Source organism: Python bivittatus, unplaced genomic scaffold, assembly GCF_059951505.1.
Source record: "Python bivittatus isolate LINGU-HERP-01145 unplaced genomic scaffold, Pbiv_v1 ctg000960_np1212, whole genome shotgun sequence".
NCBI classification, from domain to species: Eukaryota; Metazoa; Chordata; class Lepidosauria; order Squamata; family Pythonidae; genus Python; species Python bivittatus.
This window is the reverse complement of record NW_028277124.1, coordinates 3,541,326-3,560,978: the sequence shown is the minus strand read 5'-3', so window position 1 is coordinate 3,560,978 and position 19,653 is coordinate 3,541,326. Positions and strand designations below refer to the sequence as shown.

Below are 19,653 nucleotides of genomic sequence, written 5' to 3'. Positions count from 1 at the left end.
AGCGATCAGAGTGGCTTTTAGGGCCAAGAGCTTAAGCGTGTGGCAGGCCGTAAGGAGGGCACTCGAGTTAGGAGTCTTTGCCTTTAAAGCCAGCCTGGATGGAATGTGGACAGCGCTAACAGGGGGAAAACGGGGTAGGTGGAAAGGAAGACCTCCAAGTTTCTCAAGTCCTCCTCACCCACCCCACTGAATCGAATGCTACAGCAGCCGAATCTAGAAGGAGCGCCCAAAATCAATCACAGACCCCCCCTCCCCCAATTCATCCGATTCCTCCAGGTCATTGATGATTACGTGCCATCAAATCCCTGTCGACTCTTAGCGATCGCATGGATATTTTCCAGCATGATAAAATTCCTCCAGGTCAGTGACCCTAGTAAAATAGAAGCCGATGGAGTTCCTTTTCCATCCCAAAATACCAGGATCCTAATCCTGGGGCTGGCAGAATTTCGTTGGAGGGGGACGCGGTTCTGGAAGAACTACTTGAGATACTAATAAAAACCATCCCAATGGAAAGTGCTTGTGGATTAATTACACACACCCTTCTCTTTTCACTGGAACAGGGGCTGCTTCCTGCAATATCATTGCCTTTAGCTTGCCCTTTGCCCCGTGAAACTCAAATTAATTGTCGCCCTTTTGTCCCAGACACTGCTTCTGCTGTTCTTGTTTAGATTTCAGGACCCGACCCTAAGCATGTGTCCTAGTCGTCCAAGCGGGAGTTGCGCTCGGTTTCCTGCCGCATACCTGGAATTTGATCCGACTTTACGCAGTCCCGGTGGGAGCACGTTCCCACTCAGCTTACGTGATAGAGACAAAAAGTTTAGGTTCAAGCTGTCGTTAGGTTTAGGACTGCAGCCTGCCCAGCGCGTCCCAAATACTTTCTTTTGCGGGTCCAAGAGGTGTTTCCTCGCAAGTAAGTCTCTCGGACTGCAGCGGAGTCCTCACCCTACCCTGCCCCGCCCCGCCCCGCCCGATTGCAAGTCTCTCTTCCTTTATTACGACGGCGAGGTCCGTTGAAGGCCTCCATCCGGGGCTGGTCCGCAGTGGAACGAAGGCACATGTCAATTGTCAAAGCATCAGCCTCGTGCCAGTGGGAAATGCCTTTAGTTTGGTGGCGGGCTGGCATGCCGGCCTTCTCCCCTTCCCTTACGCCTCCCGCCTCCCCTGCGGGCAGCTCTGAAACTACGTGACGCTATATAACCTCCCGGGCTGGGAGGGGGGACAGAGGGGGTGGAGAGAGAAAGACAAGAATGCATTTCGTGGCTCGGCGTCCGGCCAGCTTCTTCAGTTGCAGCCGCTGCGCTCCACCGCTGGGCCTCAAGCCACCGCGCGCGATTTTCTCTGAGCCGCAGCCGCCGAGAGGGGCGGGATTTTATTTTATTTTGTTTTCCCAGAGTCCCGCCCAAGTCCTTCCTTCTCTCCTTGGTTCCATCTGGGAAGGAGCCGGGCGAGGGGCGTGTCTTCCCGCATATGCAGATGAGTCGCCGTGACGGACAGCTCGCCTTGCCAATGTCCCTCCGAAACTCCTTTCCCCACAAACTCCTCGCCTTCCCAAGCTCCTATGCCTGCTCCAAAATCCAAGACTTGTCGCAGGCGCTGGGGGGGAAAGCTCGCCTTGCCTTACTGGCGGGCTGCGAGCGCAGGAGGGAGGGAAGAATTGCGGAGCCAGCTGAGACTGCTTACCCGGTGCAGCCCGGTCGAGGCTGGTTTTTCCTCCCGCTCTCCCTTATTTTTGACCTCTTCCCTGCCGGGGTTTGGGGAGACGCCTCCTCTTCCTCTTCTCTTTCTTCCCGCGCGCCTCTCTTGCCCAGATGCCCACCGCCGCCGCCGCAGCTACCTCCTCCTCCTGCAGCAGTGGGTGATTTCTGCGTGGGAAAGGAGGAGAAGGAGAAAGAGCGCGCGCGCGCGCGCCCAGAAAGAGCGAGCGGCTTTCCTCCGCCTCGCGCCAGGCTCTCCTTTTGGCTCCGGCTCCTCCTGCCTATGGAGCGGACGCTGTGAGCTCCTCCGCGGCTGGAGCGCTCAGCAGCGGCGGCGGCGGCGGCGGCGGCGGCGGCAGACTAGCCGCTGAAGCGCCAGCCGTCCTCCTCTCCGCCCGGCTCAGTCCAGGCCCCCGCTTCCGTTCCTTTTGCCCGCCCGCTGCCAGTCGGCCGGCCAGCTATGTCCTACCCTCAGGGCTACCTCTACCAGCCCCCGGGCTCGCTGGCGCTCTACTCCTGCCCGGCTTACGGGGCGTCGGCGCTGGCGGCGCCCAGGAGCGAAGAGCTGGCCAGATCATCTTCGGGCTCGGCGTTCAGCCCTTATCCCGGATCAGCGGCGTTCACTGCCCAAGCGGCAGCCACCGGCTTCAGCAGCCCGCTCCAGTACTCCACCGACCCGGCCACGGGATTCCCCTCCTACATGGTGGGTAACGACGAGCGAGCGAACGAGCGAGCGACCCGCCTCGGCGCCATCCTTCACCATCGCCGCCTCCTCCATCTTCCTCCTCCTCCTCCTCCTCATTCATCGCTCCCCCCACTTGTATCTCCGAGACCATCTGGGCTAGGCTGGGGGATCGTGTGAATGTACCCCGCGTTAAGCTCACCATGTGAACGGAGGAAAGGAGGGTGCAGCTGTCTTCCCCTCATTGGCTTTCTCTTTCTGGGAGCTTTCTTTTTTCTTCTTCGGTTGTGCCATTTTTCACTGCTTTTCTACTTTTCCTTTCTTCGTTTCTCTCTTTTTCTTTTCTTTCCCCTTTCCATCCGTTTTTTTTAAATTTCCTCCTCCCTTTTCCTCTTTATTCTTTCCCTTCTCTTTCCCTTCTGCTTTCCCACTTTCCTTTCTATTTTATGTCTTTCCTATTTTTCTCTTAAGCTTTTTTTTCTTCTGTTTGTTATTTTTCTCTCTCTTCGTCCACTTTTATCTCTGACAGTGTAATTTACAGTGCCGACGTTCCACTGATTTAAAGGAGTCCAACCCGAGCGTGTGTGAGTGTGCGCGCGCGCGTGTGTATGTATGTGCGTGTGTCCGCGCGGTCTGAGTTCTTTTCACGCAGCTTCGGGCAGCTGTCCACCACTTCCCGATTGCTGCAAAGCGTGTTAATGTCGGCGTTCGTGCGTATTTTGTAACTATTGCAAACCGATGAAGGATTAAAGATAGCAGAGCCAATTGGTCCTGGGAAAGTGGGGCGAAGGGTTCGTTTTCTTTCACTACACACGAGATATCAGATCCAGCGTCTTTAGCTGGAGTCTCCCTCCCTCCCTCCCTCCCTCCCTCTCTCTTTCTCTCTCCCATAACCTTCGCCTTTTCTCCCAGCCCGGCGATCTTTATTTAGGATAATGAGAGCCCCATCTCAAACGCTCCTCTGTTTGACTTTCTCGTGGCAGAAGAAAAGCACCCGCAAGTTGCCAAGTCTTTTTTTCATGGGTTATTTAAGAACATTAGGTAGATTTGAAGCACATTGTAGCTTTCTTTCCTGGACCGGCTATAAAACTTATCAAGTTGCTCAACTAATTTTCTCCCCTTCTCCATACTCTCGTATTATGCAGACTTTAAATCACCGTAATTTAAACGTTTAAAGGGTGAATTAAAATGCTAATTATATCGTATTTGACCAATTCGAAACGGTGCATATCTTCTGGTTTGCAAATTGGATTTGCAATGCATTAGCGGACTGAATTGCTAAGTGGGGGGTTTTGTTGTGTCTCTCTTCCTATCTTTCCCCCCCACCTCCGTAGCAAGAGGGAAAATATCGTAGCCATCTCATGTAGACAAGGAGAGGAAAAGTAGAAAGAGGGTCTTAGAGAGGAAAATAAACAAATACGTTGAATAAATTGAAACTACTAAATGAGAACGTCAGCAATTTTTTCCAGGGGGCGAAAGGAATCTGATTCCAATATCATCCGGGCTTCTTTTAAAAAGGAAAATATGTAGAAGTGTTCCAGTAAATAAATCATTATATATTATATTCTGTTCTGTTCGCTTTTATAAGAATAATGTCTTAATGCCGAGCACCAGCTGGAGACATAGCCGAGTAACTACTTTGCTTTGGCGCTTGGCAGGGCTCTCCTTACGACGCCCACACGACGGGCATGAGCGGGGCCATCAGTTACCATCCCTACGGCAGCCCAGCCTACCCCTATCAGCTGAATGACCCGGCCTACCGGAAGAACGCCACGCGAGACGCCACGGCCACGCTGAAGGCCTGGCTTCAGGAGCACCGCAAGAACCCCTACCCAACTAAAGGCGAGAAGATCATGCTGGCCATCATCACCAAGATGACCCTTACGCAAGTCTCCACCTGGTTCGCCAACGCCCGCAGGAGGCTCAAGAAGGAGAACAAGATGACCTGGGCGCCCCGCAACAAGAGCGAGGACGAGGACGAGGACCTGGAAGGGGAGGGCGGCGGGATCCGGAGCAAGGAGGAGACCGGCTCCGACAAAGGGCGGGACAGTAACGAAACGTCGGCGGAGGACGAAGGTGAGAGTTGGACCGGGGGGAGGGGGGAAGAACGCGCCTGCGGCGGGCAGCCTGTTTCTGGGCTGTTCCACTCTGAGTTCAAGGAAAGCCAAGGCAGCGAGACGAGGTGTAGCTTTTCAGCGGCCGTCTCTTTCTGACGGCCTTTAGCCTCCCCAGTCTAGCGGAGACCCTTTGCCGCGCAGCCCTAAGCGGAAGTTTCTGTAGTGTAACGCTTTCCCACTGGCAGGGCCTCATTTACTGCAGTAAGTAGAGGAGCAGGAGGAATAATGGTAGTGATGCTGATGTTCCTGCACTACTTTTTCAAGGGCTTCAGGGGTACAGTCTCCGCAGGCAGCAAGAGAGGTTGGCCTTACAACAAAGGTGGCGAAAAGAGGGAAACCCAGAGGAGGCTGCTCCACAGGGCTGTTCCCGACCAAGATCCGGCCTGATGAGCCGCGTCATCCTCTTGAAGCCAGAGTCGGGCAAAAGGCCTGGGGCCTTGCAGAGGGTGGGATCCCTGAAGGCCTGCCGAGCCAGGAAGGGAGAGAGAGGCACGAGCTGCGGACGCTAAAAGGATAATCCGAGCTTCGGGTTCGGAGGAGTTTCCTGAAGGTGGGCGGAGGAGCGGGGGTTCTGGAGTCGGTCGGAGGGGGCCGCTGATCCCATCGCCTGCCTGCTTTGACAGCTTCTCTGGTTCTTTGCTTCAGGGATCAGCTTGCAGGTGGATTCCCTCACCGACCACTCCTGCTCGGCTGAATCGGACGGGGAAAAGGCCCCGTGCAGGGCGGGGGATCCGCTCTGCGAGTCAGGCTCGGAGTGTAAGGACAAGTACGAGGAGATCGAGGAGGATGACGATGAAGAGGACGTCGACGACGAGGAGGAGGACGAAGACGATGAGGCGGGCAGAGGCCTCCCCCCCAAGCCCGTCACCTCATCTCCTCTCACCGGGGTAGAAGCCCCGCTCCTGGGCCACCCTCACGGCCAGGACTCCGCCAGAAACGCCGCCAAAGCTGCTCTGGACGCACGGATTCCACCCTCGGTGGCCTCCCAGACTACGCAAGCCAGCAAGCCCAAGCTCTGGTCGCTGGCGGAAATCGCCACCTCGGACCTTAAGCACCCACACCCGCCTCACCCGCACCCCCACGCGCACAGTCTGGGCCAGAGCTGCCCGCCCGCGGGCCCGCCGCCTTCCTCCCCACACAACGCTGCCTACTCGCCTTCTTCGCTCTTGGGGAGGCATATTTATTACACGTCGCCTTTTTATAGCAATTACACAAACTACGGGAACTTCAACGCCCTTCAGGGACAGGGCATCTTGAGGTACAACTCGGCCGCCGTGGCCTCCAACGAGGGACTCAGCCAAGCGGTCTTAACCGGCGGCGGCGGCGGCGGCGGCGGCGCGGCTCTGAAGGCGGGCTCTGAAAACTCGCTGAAAACCATCGCAGGCCACCTCGAACAGCATTACAAGCCCCCCAGTTCAGACCCCAAGAAAGGTAGGTGACTGTTTGCTTCTCGTTTGGCTTTCAAGGATAGAAAAGGCATTTAGCTCTACCTAAAAGAGAGGGAAAGGCAGGCGACCTTCCGGATCAGCCCACGAGATCGCCCCATAAGGCCGGAGGGGGAGGGGGAGTAGACCGTCCCGCGATTGGGGGGGGGGGCACCAAGCGGCCTTTCGATTGCTTGAGAAGGCAAGCAAGAGAGCAAGTCCATGGCTTCAACTCCTTGAGACGCTAATGGCCTGGCCTCCGATTTGCGATCCTAATCAAGCTTCTACCCGAAGCATGTTGCACCGAAGCCAAGAGGGTTTTCCTTCTAGTAATTAATATGTTAGGAAGGAAATGCAAATATGTCTTTTCAAAATTAGTGAAAGCAGATTGACAAAGCAAAAAACACAATGAACAAACAAAACCTGGAGACTAGATTGTTAAAACTTTAACTAAAAGCAATGCTGAAGCTAGTTTTTAAAAGGATGTCATGAATTCTTATACCTGAGCGGTGGAAAGATGCACATTATAGAATACCAGCTTGGTAAATACATTCCATTTAATATTTCTAAATGGTAATCTCAGTTTCTGGAGAAAATGATGATAATAGTAGTAATTGTAGTAATAGCACAGTAGCAATAACACCCTTCATCCTCACGTTCTGAAACAAGAAGGTTTGACAGTCTGGAAGTGAGTAAATTCTCTGTAGGAAGTGTGCATGGAATTCCTCCCTAAGTATATTTACTCAGAAGTATGTCATAGTGGGTTATTAAAGTACAAATGCACAGGACTGCAGCTTGAACAATCGGCCTCATCTAAAGGTATACAGTACTGTCACTCTCAAGAACTCTTAGGAACTAACTTAGATTTAAATAGGAGATCATTAAGAAAGGTGGTCTCCCAGTGAGCAATTGTACCCCTCCCCTTAAATCTCCATCAGCTGAGAAATGATACCATAGGGGCAGGCCTTCCAAACACCCAGCTCTGGGCTTTTGTGCAAGAAGGGGCTAGCCATGCCCAGAGTGAATAATCTAGTTAGCCAGCTGTGTCCTGTGACTAACTGACGCTTCTATTTTGACAGACCCCACTGAAATGTGCACAGTAGGAGTACAACCATACCTATAGAAGGGCAATCACACAGCAGCCAGGCAAGTAAGTGAGACCCATTTCTTTTTCTTTTTCTTTTTGCCTTTTATTCTGTTACACTAGTTAGGAGGATCTTTTGGCATCAGTTCCTAAGACATATTGCCCAGCCTGTAAATTGGCTTAATGTTAATTTCTTGCTCCATTACCAAAGAGTATGATTACCAAGAACCGCCAACTGCATTTTTACCCTTTTTGTGTACTTTGCAGAAAACAGTTTAGCTGTTTTATATGCACATCATTTTCATATAAAATGGTCTGTTTTGAATGAATATTTAAATTAGACTTTTTAAAGGTTATTTTCAAGTTAAAGATACAATGGAGCGGGGCAGTTATTTTGCACAAGATCTCATTGAAATGAATGGTGTGGTGATGGGAAGAGAGAATCATGTTTGCTTTGCAATCCAGCCAGAATTAATCTCATTGTCCTCCTCCACTATTCATAGTAAGCATGTAAAATAACAGATGCAAGAACTCAGTTGTTTTTTTTAATTGTTGTTGTTATTATATTGCCTAGAAGGAAATGCAGGAGAACTTCCCACTTATTTGTATTTATTTATTTATTTCAATTTATGCACCGCCTGACTCCAAATGAGTCTGGGCGGCTGTATCTACACAGACCTGAAATTTAAAGAACTGTGCATCGAAATAAGAACTTAATTTATTTGATATGCTCATATATATTTCAAACATCAGAGACAGACAATGAGGTGGTTCTTGGCCAGGTTCCAAAGAGTATCTGCATTATTACCTAGGTTCATTCCCCATTTATTTCCAAGAAGCTGCTGCAGTTAGTTTCCCCCCCCCAAAAAATATGATCAAATATTCCCTACTCCCCAAAAACAACAAAACCCCACCCCAATCCTTCTCAGGCAAGGAAGAAGAATAACCTTTTCACTTTGCTGCCAGTTTTAACACATTCTGTGTAAATGAAAGATTGAGGATGATCTGGTGTTTTCCTTGGTCCACAGGTAGGTGTCACAATTGCTTTGAGAAAAGTCAACAAGCCATCATCTCTCTCCCCAAGCTAATCTATCTATCTCTATCTGTAACTCTAACAAAACTCTAAATCCGGATCACATCTTGTGCCACTGTATAAAAGAAGATCACAGAGCACTCTTAGATCTACAGACTCTCTCTAATTATTGAACCAGAATTTTGTTGGACATTAATGTGAGTTTGCTGGTATAGTCTAGTTTCCCTAATGTATGTGTGATTAAAAAAGGAAAAGAAAAACAAAAAAAGGAAATCTGTTTTTTCTCAGGATATCTTGACTTGATCACTTCATTGCCACGGTATATACATATATATCTCTATATATCTATATTCTGTAGGTGTGATAGGATTTATTGTACAAATCTTTGTAAAAGATACATACAGTAGGGATTAATTAAAGAAACTGCGAGTACTTACAAAATGAAAACATATTTGATATTTATTTTTGTAATGATATAAAAGCTTCTAGTAATTTATGCAAGTTGTATTGCAATGGAATCCCAAGTCTTTTGTAAATAAATTATGCCTGGTTTTTATTTGAAACATTGATGGTTATACAATCCCTTGTTGTTTAATGAGAATTCTTTACTAATTTATATCTATAATTGTAAATAAAACAGATTAGTCTACAACAAGGTGCTGCCTTTTTATTCAATTTTACTGGTTATAAATATGCATATATAGTAATTTATGATAATTTGCAAAATGTTACTGATATATTATATCTTTTGAATTTATTTAGTAATGTGGTTAAATGAAACCTAGATGAACTTAAACTGTTAGGAAAATAAAAGCCTTCAAATTTAATCAATTTATATACATACTATAACATACACATATAGAAATAATTAACATTTTTCATACAAAATGCTGTTTTAATCCACATTTTAAGCAAATGCACTTTTTTTTTTAATCAAAAAGTAGAAAACACTCTAAGGAACCCTCCCAGTAAAAAATATTCTCCCCCATTTCAAGTGCTTTCTATTCATTTCTGTAATGTCCAAATCACCTAAGAGATCTGTCTTGGGCTTTAAAGAAAAAGGGGAAGAATAAGAAGCTCAACAGTCACTTTTTTTCCCACTCCCAGCAAATAATGAGAATTCCCATATAATAAAATTTCAATAAAGAGACAAACAACCATTTATTTTCTTTCCCAAAGATAAATTGAGTGAATATAACTTACGGTTATGAAACAAGAATAATAGCTTCTTAGACTGCCCTTTAATCAATCATACACTTATTTTTCAAGAGGCTCATCTATTTTATTCCATGATTAATAATGTTCCGGCGTGAGAGCATTATTAGATCCCAGCAGGAGAGATCCTAGATGCTTTTAGCTGCTTTGGAATGGTCAGTTGGGGTTCATTACAGGCTGATATTGAACCATTTATAAAATCTTGTCTAAACATCTGCCAGCTCAGATAGGCCGATGTGTCTGAAGATGGGAAATGGCTGGAACAGTTGATATTGACAAACGGGACTCTCTCCAGTGGCTTTTTGTTCACTGAAAATTAGTGGCCTCTGGCTCAGGGGCTTGTTAGAAAGGGCATTTGAAAGTGATCTCAGATACTTCAGACTTCAGCCAAGGGAATGTTAACTGGATAAAGAATGTGGAGTGTGTGTGTAAGAGAGAGAGAGAGAGAGAGGGAAAGGGAAAGGGAAAGAGGGCTGGTGGAGGGAGGGGAAGGCTGCAGCTATGGGAAAGTTAGAAACATTTTAAGTATTTACAGGTTGCTTGTTCCCTTGGTACTAAGAACAGCTTAACCAAAAGTTGGGTCTCTGTTGGGACAGGTTGACAGATTCACTGGGGGGAGGGTGTGTGTGACATGGAATCATCTTTTCTTAACAAAAAAGGATTACTTTCTTTAGCTGAAGTTCCCTCACATATAAATGAAATGGATTTCAAAATAAATATTTTTTAAAATATATCTTTAGATTTTAGCTGGCAGTTAAATAAATCCAATCAAATTATTCAGCTTATAGTTGTTTCTAGAGGTTATTCCAACTTAGTGATAACTGTTTACTGCTCAGTATACAGGCACAAATGATAATTAGAGCTTTATTGATAGTTTTTTTTTCCCACCCGTTATTTTACAGAATGTGGGTGTGGGTGTGTTTATTTGCACTTTAAAAATAATGTAGAATAGATGATATTTCATACTGCTCAGTGGGAAACAGACAGGACCAACCCAAGGAGAAATTCTCCCCTGCAAGCCTCAGCTGAAGTGGAAGTCAAAGATGTGCTCATTTCTTTCAATTGGGTTAACATAAAATAGTTGATATTAGGTTTGCACCCCTCCAGTTCATTTCAGTAGTAGATGATGCTATCAGAAACTTAGTAATACTTCTACTGCCCCAGATCACAATGAGGTTTAAATTAATAACACTCAGCCTGTGTGGCTGGCAAAACAGATTTCTTGTTAGGAATGACAACATGCGTGTTTTTTTTTTTAAAAAATCCCATTTAAATATAACACAATGGTGTTTTCTTTTTAAAATCCAGACAAACACCTTGAGGGAAGGTTTTGCAATCCCCCCTCCCAATTAGGATACAAATCGGTCTTCCTAGTCAGATTATTGCGGGGGGGGGGGGCTAAGACTTAGAATTATTGAGTGTTTTCTTTTCCTTCTTCTGGCGACCTTTATAAAGAAACTTTTTTCCTAAGACCTATCACTTAAATAATACTTTCACCTCCATTGTCCTGTCTTTTTGCTCCCCCCCCCCCGTTATAGTCCAATTCTTTACAGGTAATATGCACATTCCATCTGGTTTTATTTTATTTTAAATTCATTTTGTGGCAAAGATTAGGAAATCTAACGACTCCCCTTTGATGTTTATAAGCCCAAAAATTATCTCAGATCTCCATAATTTACTCATCCCTTGCTGGAATTTAGATCTGGGATATCTTTTTCTCAAAGGAAAAGTTGAAAGACTTGGGGCAACTGGTTTGAGAAATGCTTCCTTCTTCGCTGTCGGATTTAGCCGGTCTGGTGTAACCTCCGGGTCGGAGCGGAGAAAGAATGCCAGCACGGAACGGTCCGTAACAGAAACTCTTCTCACCCTCCTTGCGGTCGTTCTGCAGTGCAAGCGCCTTCCGAGAAGAGCGGAATCCATTTCCGATCCACTATGGCCACGATTACCGGGCAGTTCTTCTGGACCAGAGCCGCATAACCTGCGCATATCTGATGCATTTTAATGAAGGTTTAGCGCAGGAATCTTCCGCTAGGTCGCCCAAAGTCTCGCTTCAGTCTCTTTCAACGGGCAGGACAACTTTCTGGGGGATCTTTTCCTCTATTAGAAAGACTGTATGCTTTTAAAAGGACTGGAGACGAAGAAGACAGAGAGTAGCGTTAACATTAAAATGCCGTGCCAAAGGACAGCGTAGCAATCCTCATATTTGGCTTCTTTTGATTTCGCTTTTTTTCCTCCCCCCAATGAGGAAGCCATTTAGGTGTTAAAGAACGATTCCATCACTGTAATATCTCACTACTTTGCAGCCCAGACGATGCCCCAAATCTTCACCATCCGACTGTCTTCCCGAGAGTCCCCTCCAGTTTCCCTTCGCCTTCAGTTTCTGTTGGATTAGCAGAACCCCCTGCTGCTAGTTTTAACGAAATGCACGTTTCAGTGTCCAGTAGCTACATTATCTCCTTTCCTCCGCCACCCTGAGACAGAGATAAACTGGGATGATTGTCCCAAAAGGGGGCAAAAACGTGTCCCCTCTAATTTTTCGCTGCTCTGTTTCTGCCCTGACTTCGAAGGTCAACCGCACGTGCTGCCCCAGAGAAAACTTGTTTCTAGGAAAGACACAGTCTGAAGGACCAGCTTGCCCCGCTCTTGTTTGCTTGCATCGGGGGTGGGGGAGATCAGGGCAGTTTAGAGGCCTCCTCCGCGGGGCTTTCTGTCCCCTCTGTCAAACGTAAGGTTGTGATCGCTTTGCTGTTTTGGTACGTATGCTTGAAAAATTGCTAACCCCAGACAAGTTCACAGGGCCGAGGGCAAGAGGCTTCACCGGTTGCTTGCAAGTGAGCCCCCAGACGAAGGTTGCTTGCCACTAAGACGGCTTTGGAAGCCGCCGGCGCGCTTCTCTCCCACTTGCAATAACCCTCCAGCTGATGTGCTCCGCGTCCTCTCCTGGGTCGTACAACCGATTCCCTTCGCCGGCACTGCTCCTGGGTCCGTTGACTCAGTCGGTCTGGCCCTGCTGATTCCACGCGAACGCGCCGGCTCGACTGGAGCATTTGCTTAGGAGAAAGCAGAGCCGCAGACGTCGAGGCTCCGCGGGATTGGATTCCACAAGTGCGCAAGGGATCGTGGCTGTTATTTCAGAGGATGCCTTTCGTTTGTGCAGGGCTCTGATCTCGCCTTCCAAAGCGCGCGGACCGCAGCGCCGGGGGCTTAAAAGGTGTCCCGTCGATTTTCGACAGCTGTGGTTAAGCGCCCATAAAGCAGGCAGACAAACTTTTGGGGGATGACGCAGTTTCTTGGTCGTCCTGACCCTGAAACGGGCCAAGCGCTGAACGAATTTATCCTGAACGTTACTTACAGCTATAACTGGGAGGTCAGAAGAAAGTGAGGTCGAACTCCAGTTAGCTGGTGTGATTGCTTATTAACCTTGAAAGAAACGTTAAGGCTGATGAACTTTTACCCAGGAGTAAGCCGGTTGAGTTTACAGCGACAGCTTCAGGTATTGTCGCATCTGAAAGGCTCGGAGAGGACTTATTGACTCTGACCAATGCGCTTATAAAATGTGTTCATACAGATGAGAAGGATGACACCCCGAAGATCGCAGCGATAGACCTTGGTAATTTTTGAAGACTAGACACGTGGCGGGTGGCTTGACTCCCCCCCCCCGCCCCGCCCCGCCCCCGCCAAGCCTGGAGTGCATGTGCGGAGATAAAGCGGCTTTCGAAAAGGGAAACGCGGTGACACCTCATCTCCGCGGAAGGGCGTTTGTGATGCCGACCCATTGCTGTCCGCGGCACTTTTTCACGAAAGCGTTGCTGCCCCCGGCTGGTTTTTGTGCAGGTGTCGGCCTGCCTCTTCGCCCCATTCATACGATCCCTGCGCTCCAAAGGGACAGGATTCTCCACCTGGGACTGTCATGACGTCGTAGGCTCTAAGAAGACGTTTTCCAAAACGGTGTCATTAGCGACCTGCTTATTCCACTTGAGCCCATAATCACTCCCTGCGCTTCCTTGACAGCAAAGAGTTGCTCAGGGTGGACCCACCTGCCACCTGCCACTTTCAGTTGATGGGCAGCCTCTCTGCGTTAAATTATCAAACAGACAGACAAGAGGATATTCTAAGATCGTTTCCTATCGGGCATTTTCGCTTTCTCGCCCTTAAGAGAGGAAAGATAACAATAATCTCGTCAGAACTGAATCTGAGCTCTGAGCTTTGATTTTGTAATTAAATAAGTAGTTTGTATTGTAATAAGCAGTATCTAAAATGTAATAAAATGTGCCCGTTCTTCCCTTAGGGGGCACCCAGCTGAATATTCAGCTTCTTGCATTCAGAAACCAGGGTTCTCTTACCGGCTGTCTTTCCAAGTAAAATGTTTAGGATCAGGAATGGCAGATTCCCCCCTCCCCTAAAAGAAATAGCCATATGTGCATTCAAAGGAGCGTAAACTGACATTTCATTGTGTAGAACAGCCGATCAATTATTAATCGTTAGCGTCAACAATGGGGTTATAATTACTTTCGGTTACTTAAAGGCATATTTATTTATTTTTCTTCCTCGTCTCTCTGATCTGGCAATTAGCTAATCCTCTAGTGTAATGGACTCTGAGTTGATTTCATTCGGATGTCAGCACTGTCCTCGGCTCTCTTCCCTGCCTCCTCTAGGCAGACAATTCTGTCTGTCTGGTCTGGGGGAAGCGCCCCTCTCCCCTCTCCTCTCTCCTCCCGTCTCCGCTCCAAGATTTCATCGGGGTCTTTTCTCCCTTCCCAGGGAACCAGTTTGCTAGAGAGGGGAGGGACGGCAGCTAAACGGATCGCTGCTGTGGAGGGAAGAGCTCCAAAGAAGCTGCGGAGGCCGCAGCAGAATACAGACAGGCGAAAGGAGCTCCCGCGCACATTCCTCGGAGGAAACGCGCGCGCGCCCAGGCATTCCCTCGGGGAATCCAGAGCCTCCCCTTTGGCTGCAGCTGGACCATTTCGGGCACAGCTTCTGTTCCCGACCCGGCCCTGAAGAAACGGGAGAGGGGAGGAAGGAAGGGTGAGTTTTGATGCGCAGCCCGATCCTATAGGCAGGTTTCTTCGGAGTCACTGTATTCTTCCAAGCAATGTCGGGGTGGCTGGGACATTTAAAGCCTTCTGAACTCACGGGTAAACTGTCTTGGGTCCCTCTCTAGGGAAAAATGGAAAGAGATAAAAAGAGAGCATTTCTCACTGCTGGACTTACTTGGCTGCCTTAAAAATGTCTCTGTTGAACATGACTTGTGAAATAATCCAGTCATTTTTCAAGATAGATAGATAGATAGATAGATAGATAGATAGATAGATAGATAGATAGATAGATAAATCCTATTTCCTTTTCCCCGACTTTTGAGGAATTGGGCAGATTCCCTCAGGCCAGGAATGATCCTGGGAAAAAATAGGAATTTCTTTTGGACTGGAACCAAGCAGGGCACTTTCCTCAAGGGATCCTTTTGAAGTGGGGTTTTTGGAAATTCACAAAGAGATATAATTTCAAAGTTCAGGTGGAAGAAGAGGGACCAAATATGTTTCAGAGAATCAATGGGGTTCTCAGATGCAATTTAATATATTCACGATTATATTGGGAGGGCAGCAAATGTTTCTTTAATGGTCATTTGTGGTGGGTTCTCTCACAGTTATAGGAATATCACCCTTTCAGAGTCGTGGGATGTGGACTTAGGAACTAAAAAAATCTTTGCGTTCTGCTGACAACTGTCTTCCTCCACAAAGCAAAGGGTTTGTGTACCTTTGACGTGCATTTTGCATTCTTTAGACCATTAACTCGGTGAGTAACTAGTGAGCCTGCTGAAGAAAAATCGATGCTTCTGAAGAAAAAACATGTGGCCTGAAACCAGAGGGGAGGGGAGGGGAAGCCACTCCCACAAAATGACATTCAAATTCCTACCCGGATCCTAAACTTTTTAATGAATGTGTCTCCAATTTGAATTAACTGGACCGCCTACCCTGAATTGATTGGTTTTTGTACACAGTGCTAACCCATTATTTTGAAACCATTTTTTTTAGTAAAACAAAATGGCCTGGTTTGGACTTAATGTTACCTCCTAATGGGCAAGTAGGCCCATCAACCTTGTAATGGTTTAGTGTTCTGGATAAATCATTCTGGATAAATTTCTGCCAGCAAGTATGAAGATCTTGATTTTATAATCATTTGAGATCCTCGCATCTCACTTGAATAGGACTGAGCATGGAGTGACCTCAGGAGGTCCGTTTCTCTCATATAGAAATTAACCCACCAGGATCTGCTAAGGAACATAAGAAGACTTTGGAGCAACTGACTTGCAGGTTCTCTGAAGCGCATACTTCCAGGTGCACCCACGCTTTACAGCTTTTAGGCTCGACAACGCTTATTGATGCAACTCTTAGGAGATTTGAGCCTTTATATACTTAAATCACAGATGGACAATATTCGCAATCAATTAGTCTGTATACATTGAATCAAAGGCAGTAAAATATGTCTGGATGGTGGGGGGGGGGGTGGAGACTAGAAACCTAGTGTAGCTGGAGAAATTCCACAAGCATGCACACTTTCGGAATTGCAATGGCAGCAAAATCGCAGACGGTTTTGTTCGCAGCACAAAATGCGCCCCCCCCACATTAATTCAGCTTCACAGTTCTAACCCGCCCCCCCACCCGCCCCATCCTCTCCGTCCACCAAAGAATACTGCTTTTCAGAAGGGTATGTTTTAATTTGTCACATCAAGGCAATAAAAGGCAGCAATATATACTTAGCCGGTTAACGTCCTAATAGCAGGTTTAAGAGGAGCAATTAAATGGCCGCGAGCGCCTGCCTGATGTCTCCCCCACCCGCACCCCTCACCCCACCCCGGTATTCCCGCCTCAGCCACCCTCTTTGTTGAACCACCGCTGTGGCTGAGCTAACGGTTGGGCGGGGCTTAAGAGACAGCGGCCACAGGAGATCTGGTCCCCGGCTTTCCAACACTGAAGTTTTATACTCCGCCTTTCCTCCCGTTCTAGGCGGGGCAAATAAATGCATCACATCGAACGACAGATATCTGAACTATAGAAAAAGTCAACAAACTGGGGGGAAAGACAGGATTTTGAAAAAGTGTTCTGTCCTTTCCACACACACCCCTCTCTCTTTCTCTCGGTTCCAGTTGCGGATGATATTTACCGTCAAAATCTAATCTACCTGTTTTGAAAATCTGGGTGGTGGCAGACGGCCGGTAGGTAGACAAAGAGCTGTTTGTTCTGGAGCCTTTCCCGAGAAACGGGATCCCAGGCCGAGAAGCCGAGTCCTTTGTAGTGGCCTCGGCTTTCTGTGCCTCTCAAGGTGAAGGGTGGCCGCGCTTGCCTCCCCCTTCTTCGCGCCGCGGACATCAAACGGCGAAAAAAGAGGCCGCGATCCGCAGGAGCAAGTTCGCCCCTTGGCCGGAAGGGGGGAGAAGGCCGCGGAAGCGCTTGCCGGCTTGCGGCAAGAACTGATAATCCTTAGGCGATGCCTTGTGGAGGCTGCTCCCCCACATTGGTCGCTGGAAGAGGGAGGGGTCAGTAGCCCAGGCTGCCGGGGGAAAAGTCCCGTTAACCTCAAGTGAGGGGAGGGAGGATTGGAGTTATGTATAGAACTGAAAAACAACGTGGACAAGGCAAGGGTGTCCATAGAGGGGTCAAAAAAGTCAAGATGGTGGCCACAGCCAGGGCTTTGATCCCATGGCTGTGGCTGCCATCTTGACTTTTGGACTCCTCTGCAGACGCCCCAAGGGACAAGCTCTCCAAAGAGCCTGGCGCAAAAGATCCCTGTGCCCCAATTCCAAGGCTAGGACTTCCTTATAGGACTTCCTATACTGTAATGCCAAGCCATCAGAGGCCCTGATGGATAGACAGGTTATGGGAGTTAAGCAGAACTAGAGACACCAGCAGGGAAGGACAGATAGAGTAGTTGAGGGTAGGAAGGATGATTAGTGTTATTTTCTCCATATATTAAAACCAGAGATTAGGACAATCTGATGTCTAGTAACCAAGGCTGAAGAGATCTAGAGCAGTGAGACCCTAGGATGCTCTGCAATGCAAACCAACAGTGCATTTACTCAGGAATCGTGTTCAGTGCAACAGGATGCTGTAGTGTGACAGGTAAGAGTGCCCAATGATTTGTAGCATCTTATATTGTCAACCACAGCTCCACTGTAGCCATATAAAGTGGGCCTTCGCTACTGTTATATCGTCACAGCAATGGTTGGATGATATCATAAGATACTATAAGTCACTAGTGAGGAAGCAGCTTGAATAATGAGGACACTTTATACCATCATTGCGATGGCTGCGCGATGCCATGGAAGTGAAGGCTTTCTTGAGTCAAACTAGATTCCGACTGATGACATGGACATATCCATGGGAAGAAGAAGGGGAGAAATGATGAAATGTGCACGATGACGCCATCATGCAAATGATGCCAGTGCTATTGTTCCATACTTGTGTCCTGATGGGTGATGCAGGCTGTGCATGTCTCCACGTGCATGTTGACCTTTTAGAGGCATTGCAATTTGCTGCAGATGCTGCTGTAGTTATGTGTTTTTCTTGACAACCATACGGAAGTACTGTACTTTGCTATCATCTCCTTCTGGGATACATTTTTAGTTCTGGGATTTCATGGTGGCCTCCCATCCATGTACTAACAAATATAGCTATCCAATGTGTAGCATTCAGTGCTTTGGAGAAAGAATATAACTCTGATCTACAAATCTTTAAAGCATCACATTGTTTTCCTGGGATCTTCCAGCTTAGGAAAAGGTATAGCTGCTTTAAAGAGTTCCAGACAAAACCTATGTTCATACTCCTACGTGCACTTTTCTGAAATCAAACTGAACCACTTTATAGGCTTAAAAACTAGATCCTACAGTGCTTCACTTCTTGCAGATCAGCCAAGGTTGGCCTCAGCACTATCATCTAGCTGGCAGTTGATGCTATAAATCACTGTATGGATTAGAACCAAATGCTTTGAAACAACACATACCTTGCTTTGCACAAGAATATTGGATCCACGTCTGTGCCTGCTCCCTAGCAAGTCTTTGCGGATTCTAAGCTGGTAATACAATCCAGGAAAAAGCTCCCTTCCAGCCCAGTGGACAGGGCAGGACAGAACATCTGGCTCCCCAAAAGATGAAGATAGTTAAGTTCTCCTTGCAGATTGCTGAGCCCATGGCTGATGGGTAACCAGATTAAATGCCCTGCTAGTGGGTTTTTTAGGTGAGCAGAAGCAGAAGTGTTCTTTGATTAAACAGCGTGTTTTGGGCTTCTGAGGAAAGAGACAGGTGACACTGATGTGAGATGGGGGAGGCAAGCCACTCCAGCTTTGCTGATCTTCGCTCTCCTTCTGCCCTTCCCCCCCTCCCTTCCTTTCCCCTCTCTTCCCGGCATGCACATTACATTTCAGTCATGCTTTGCAGCAGAATATGATATCCCCCAAAGAAGAGCGCAAGCAAGATACCCTGACAGCAACCATTAGTTAAGAAAAACCCTTGCACAAGAGTATCAGCACTAATTAAGATTCTGTTTAGCAGCCCTGGCTGGAATGTTAATAGTAGCTAGGAAGAAATGCGAAGGGAGGGGATGGTGGGGAGACGATTGCACGCACCCCCCCCCCTTCAAAGAGGAATGCTGGGTTTGGATGATAACATCTCTTGCTTGTGTCCAAGGTCTGCCCAAGCCTGTTAGAAAGCCATTATCTCCAACGACTCCTGTACTTCATTTTCTCACCCTCCCTCCCTCTCTGCCTCCTGAGTTTGGGGCCGAGCTAGGCTGTTCCCTTGGCATCACAGCCATGCCTGGAGCCCAGCAAAAGCCAATACTCTCTGAGGGGCTTGGAGGCCGAATCAAGCTCCTCTTTCTGCCTTAGAAGGCTTGGCCTGTCCCAGCTTCTGAGACAAATATAACCCCCAACTGCTTGCCTGACCGATTAGGATCTCTTTGCTGGCGTCTCTGCACAAACTCCCTCAGGGCTATGCTGGCCCTTTTGAAGTTCTTTCCTCTTCTACTTGCACAGAAGTTTACATGATGAAGGCAGGGGGTTACAAGGCTCAACAAGGCAAACTTAGTCTCCTCTCAACCCTCAACACCTGGGGGAGGAGAACAAATATGCAAGGGTGACCTGCTGCTCACTGAGTTCCCGGAAGACATATTTGGGGTCTGTTTCCTCCCCAGGAGGGCAACCAAAGAATGCATCTCTCCATTAGCCCAAACTCAGCACACTGTTATTAACCCACATATTGTATGCCACCTTTGGGCAAATATTGCCAGAACACAAATAGGAACAATGATACATGGAAAGAGTAACAACCTGTAAAAACACAAAAGGGGTATTAAAACTAAAAAGCCATAGTTATTAATGTCAAAGGCCAGATGAAAGAGAGGCGTCTCAACT

General features: G+C 47.7%; 1 protein-coding gene across 2 annotated transcripts in view; it reads left to right on the top strand.

The window, feature by feature from the left end:
- Nucleotides 1-1,339: 1,339 nt before the first annotated feature.
- The window catches only part of IRX2 (iroquois homeobox 2), a 59,649-nt gene continuing 41,335 nt past the window's right edge, over nt 1,340-19,653 (top strand). The window contains exons 1-5 of one of the 2 annotated variants that reach the window (XM_088131484.1): nt 1,342-2,397; nt 4,035-4,452; nt 5,139-5,924; nt 6,997-7,067; nt 8,030-8,867. In XM_088131484.1, coding sequence (XP_087987610.1) covers nt 2,155-2,397; nt 4,035-4,452; nt 5,139-5,924; nt 6,997-7,040 — 1,491 coding nt within the window. In that variant the 5' untranslated portion in view covers nt 1,342-2,154 and the 3' untranslated portion in view covers nt 7,041-7,067; nt 8,030-8,867. Of the gene's footprint in view, nt 2,398-4,034; nt 4,453-5,138; nt 5,925-6,996; nt 7,068-8,029; nt 8,868-19,653 lie in introns of those variants that run through there. The other variant, XM_088131485.1, reaches the window with a different exon arrangement.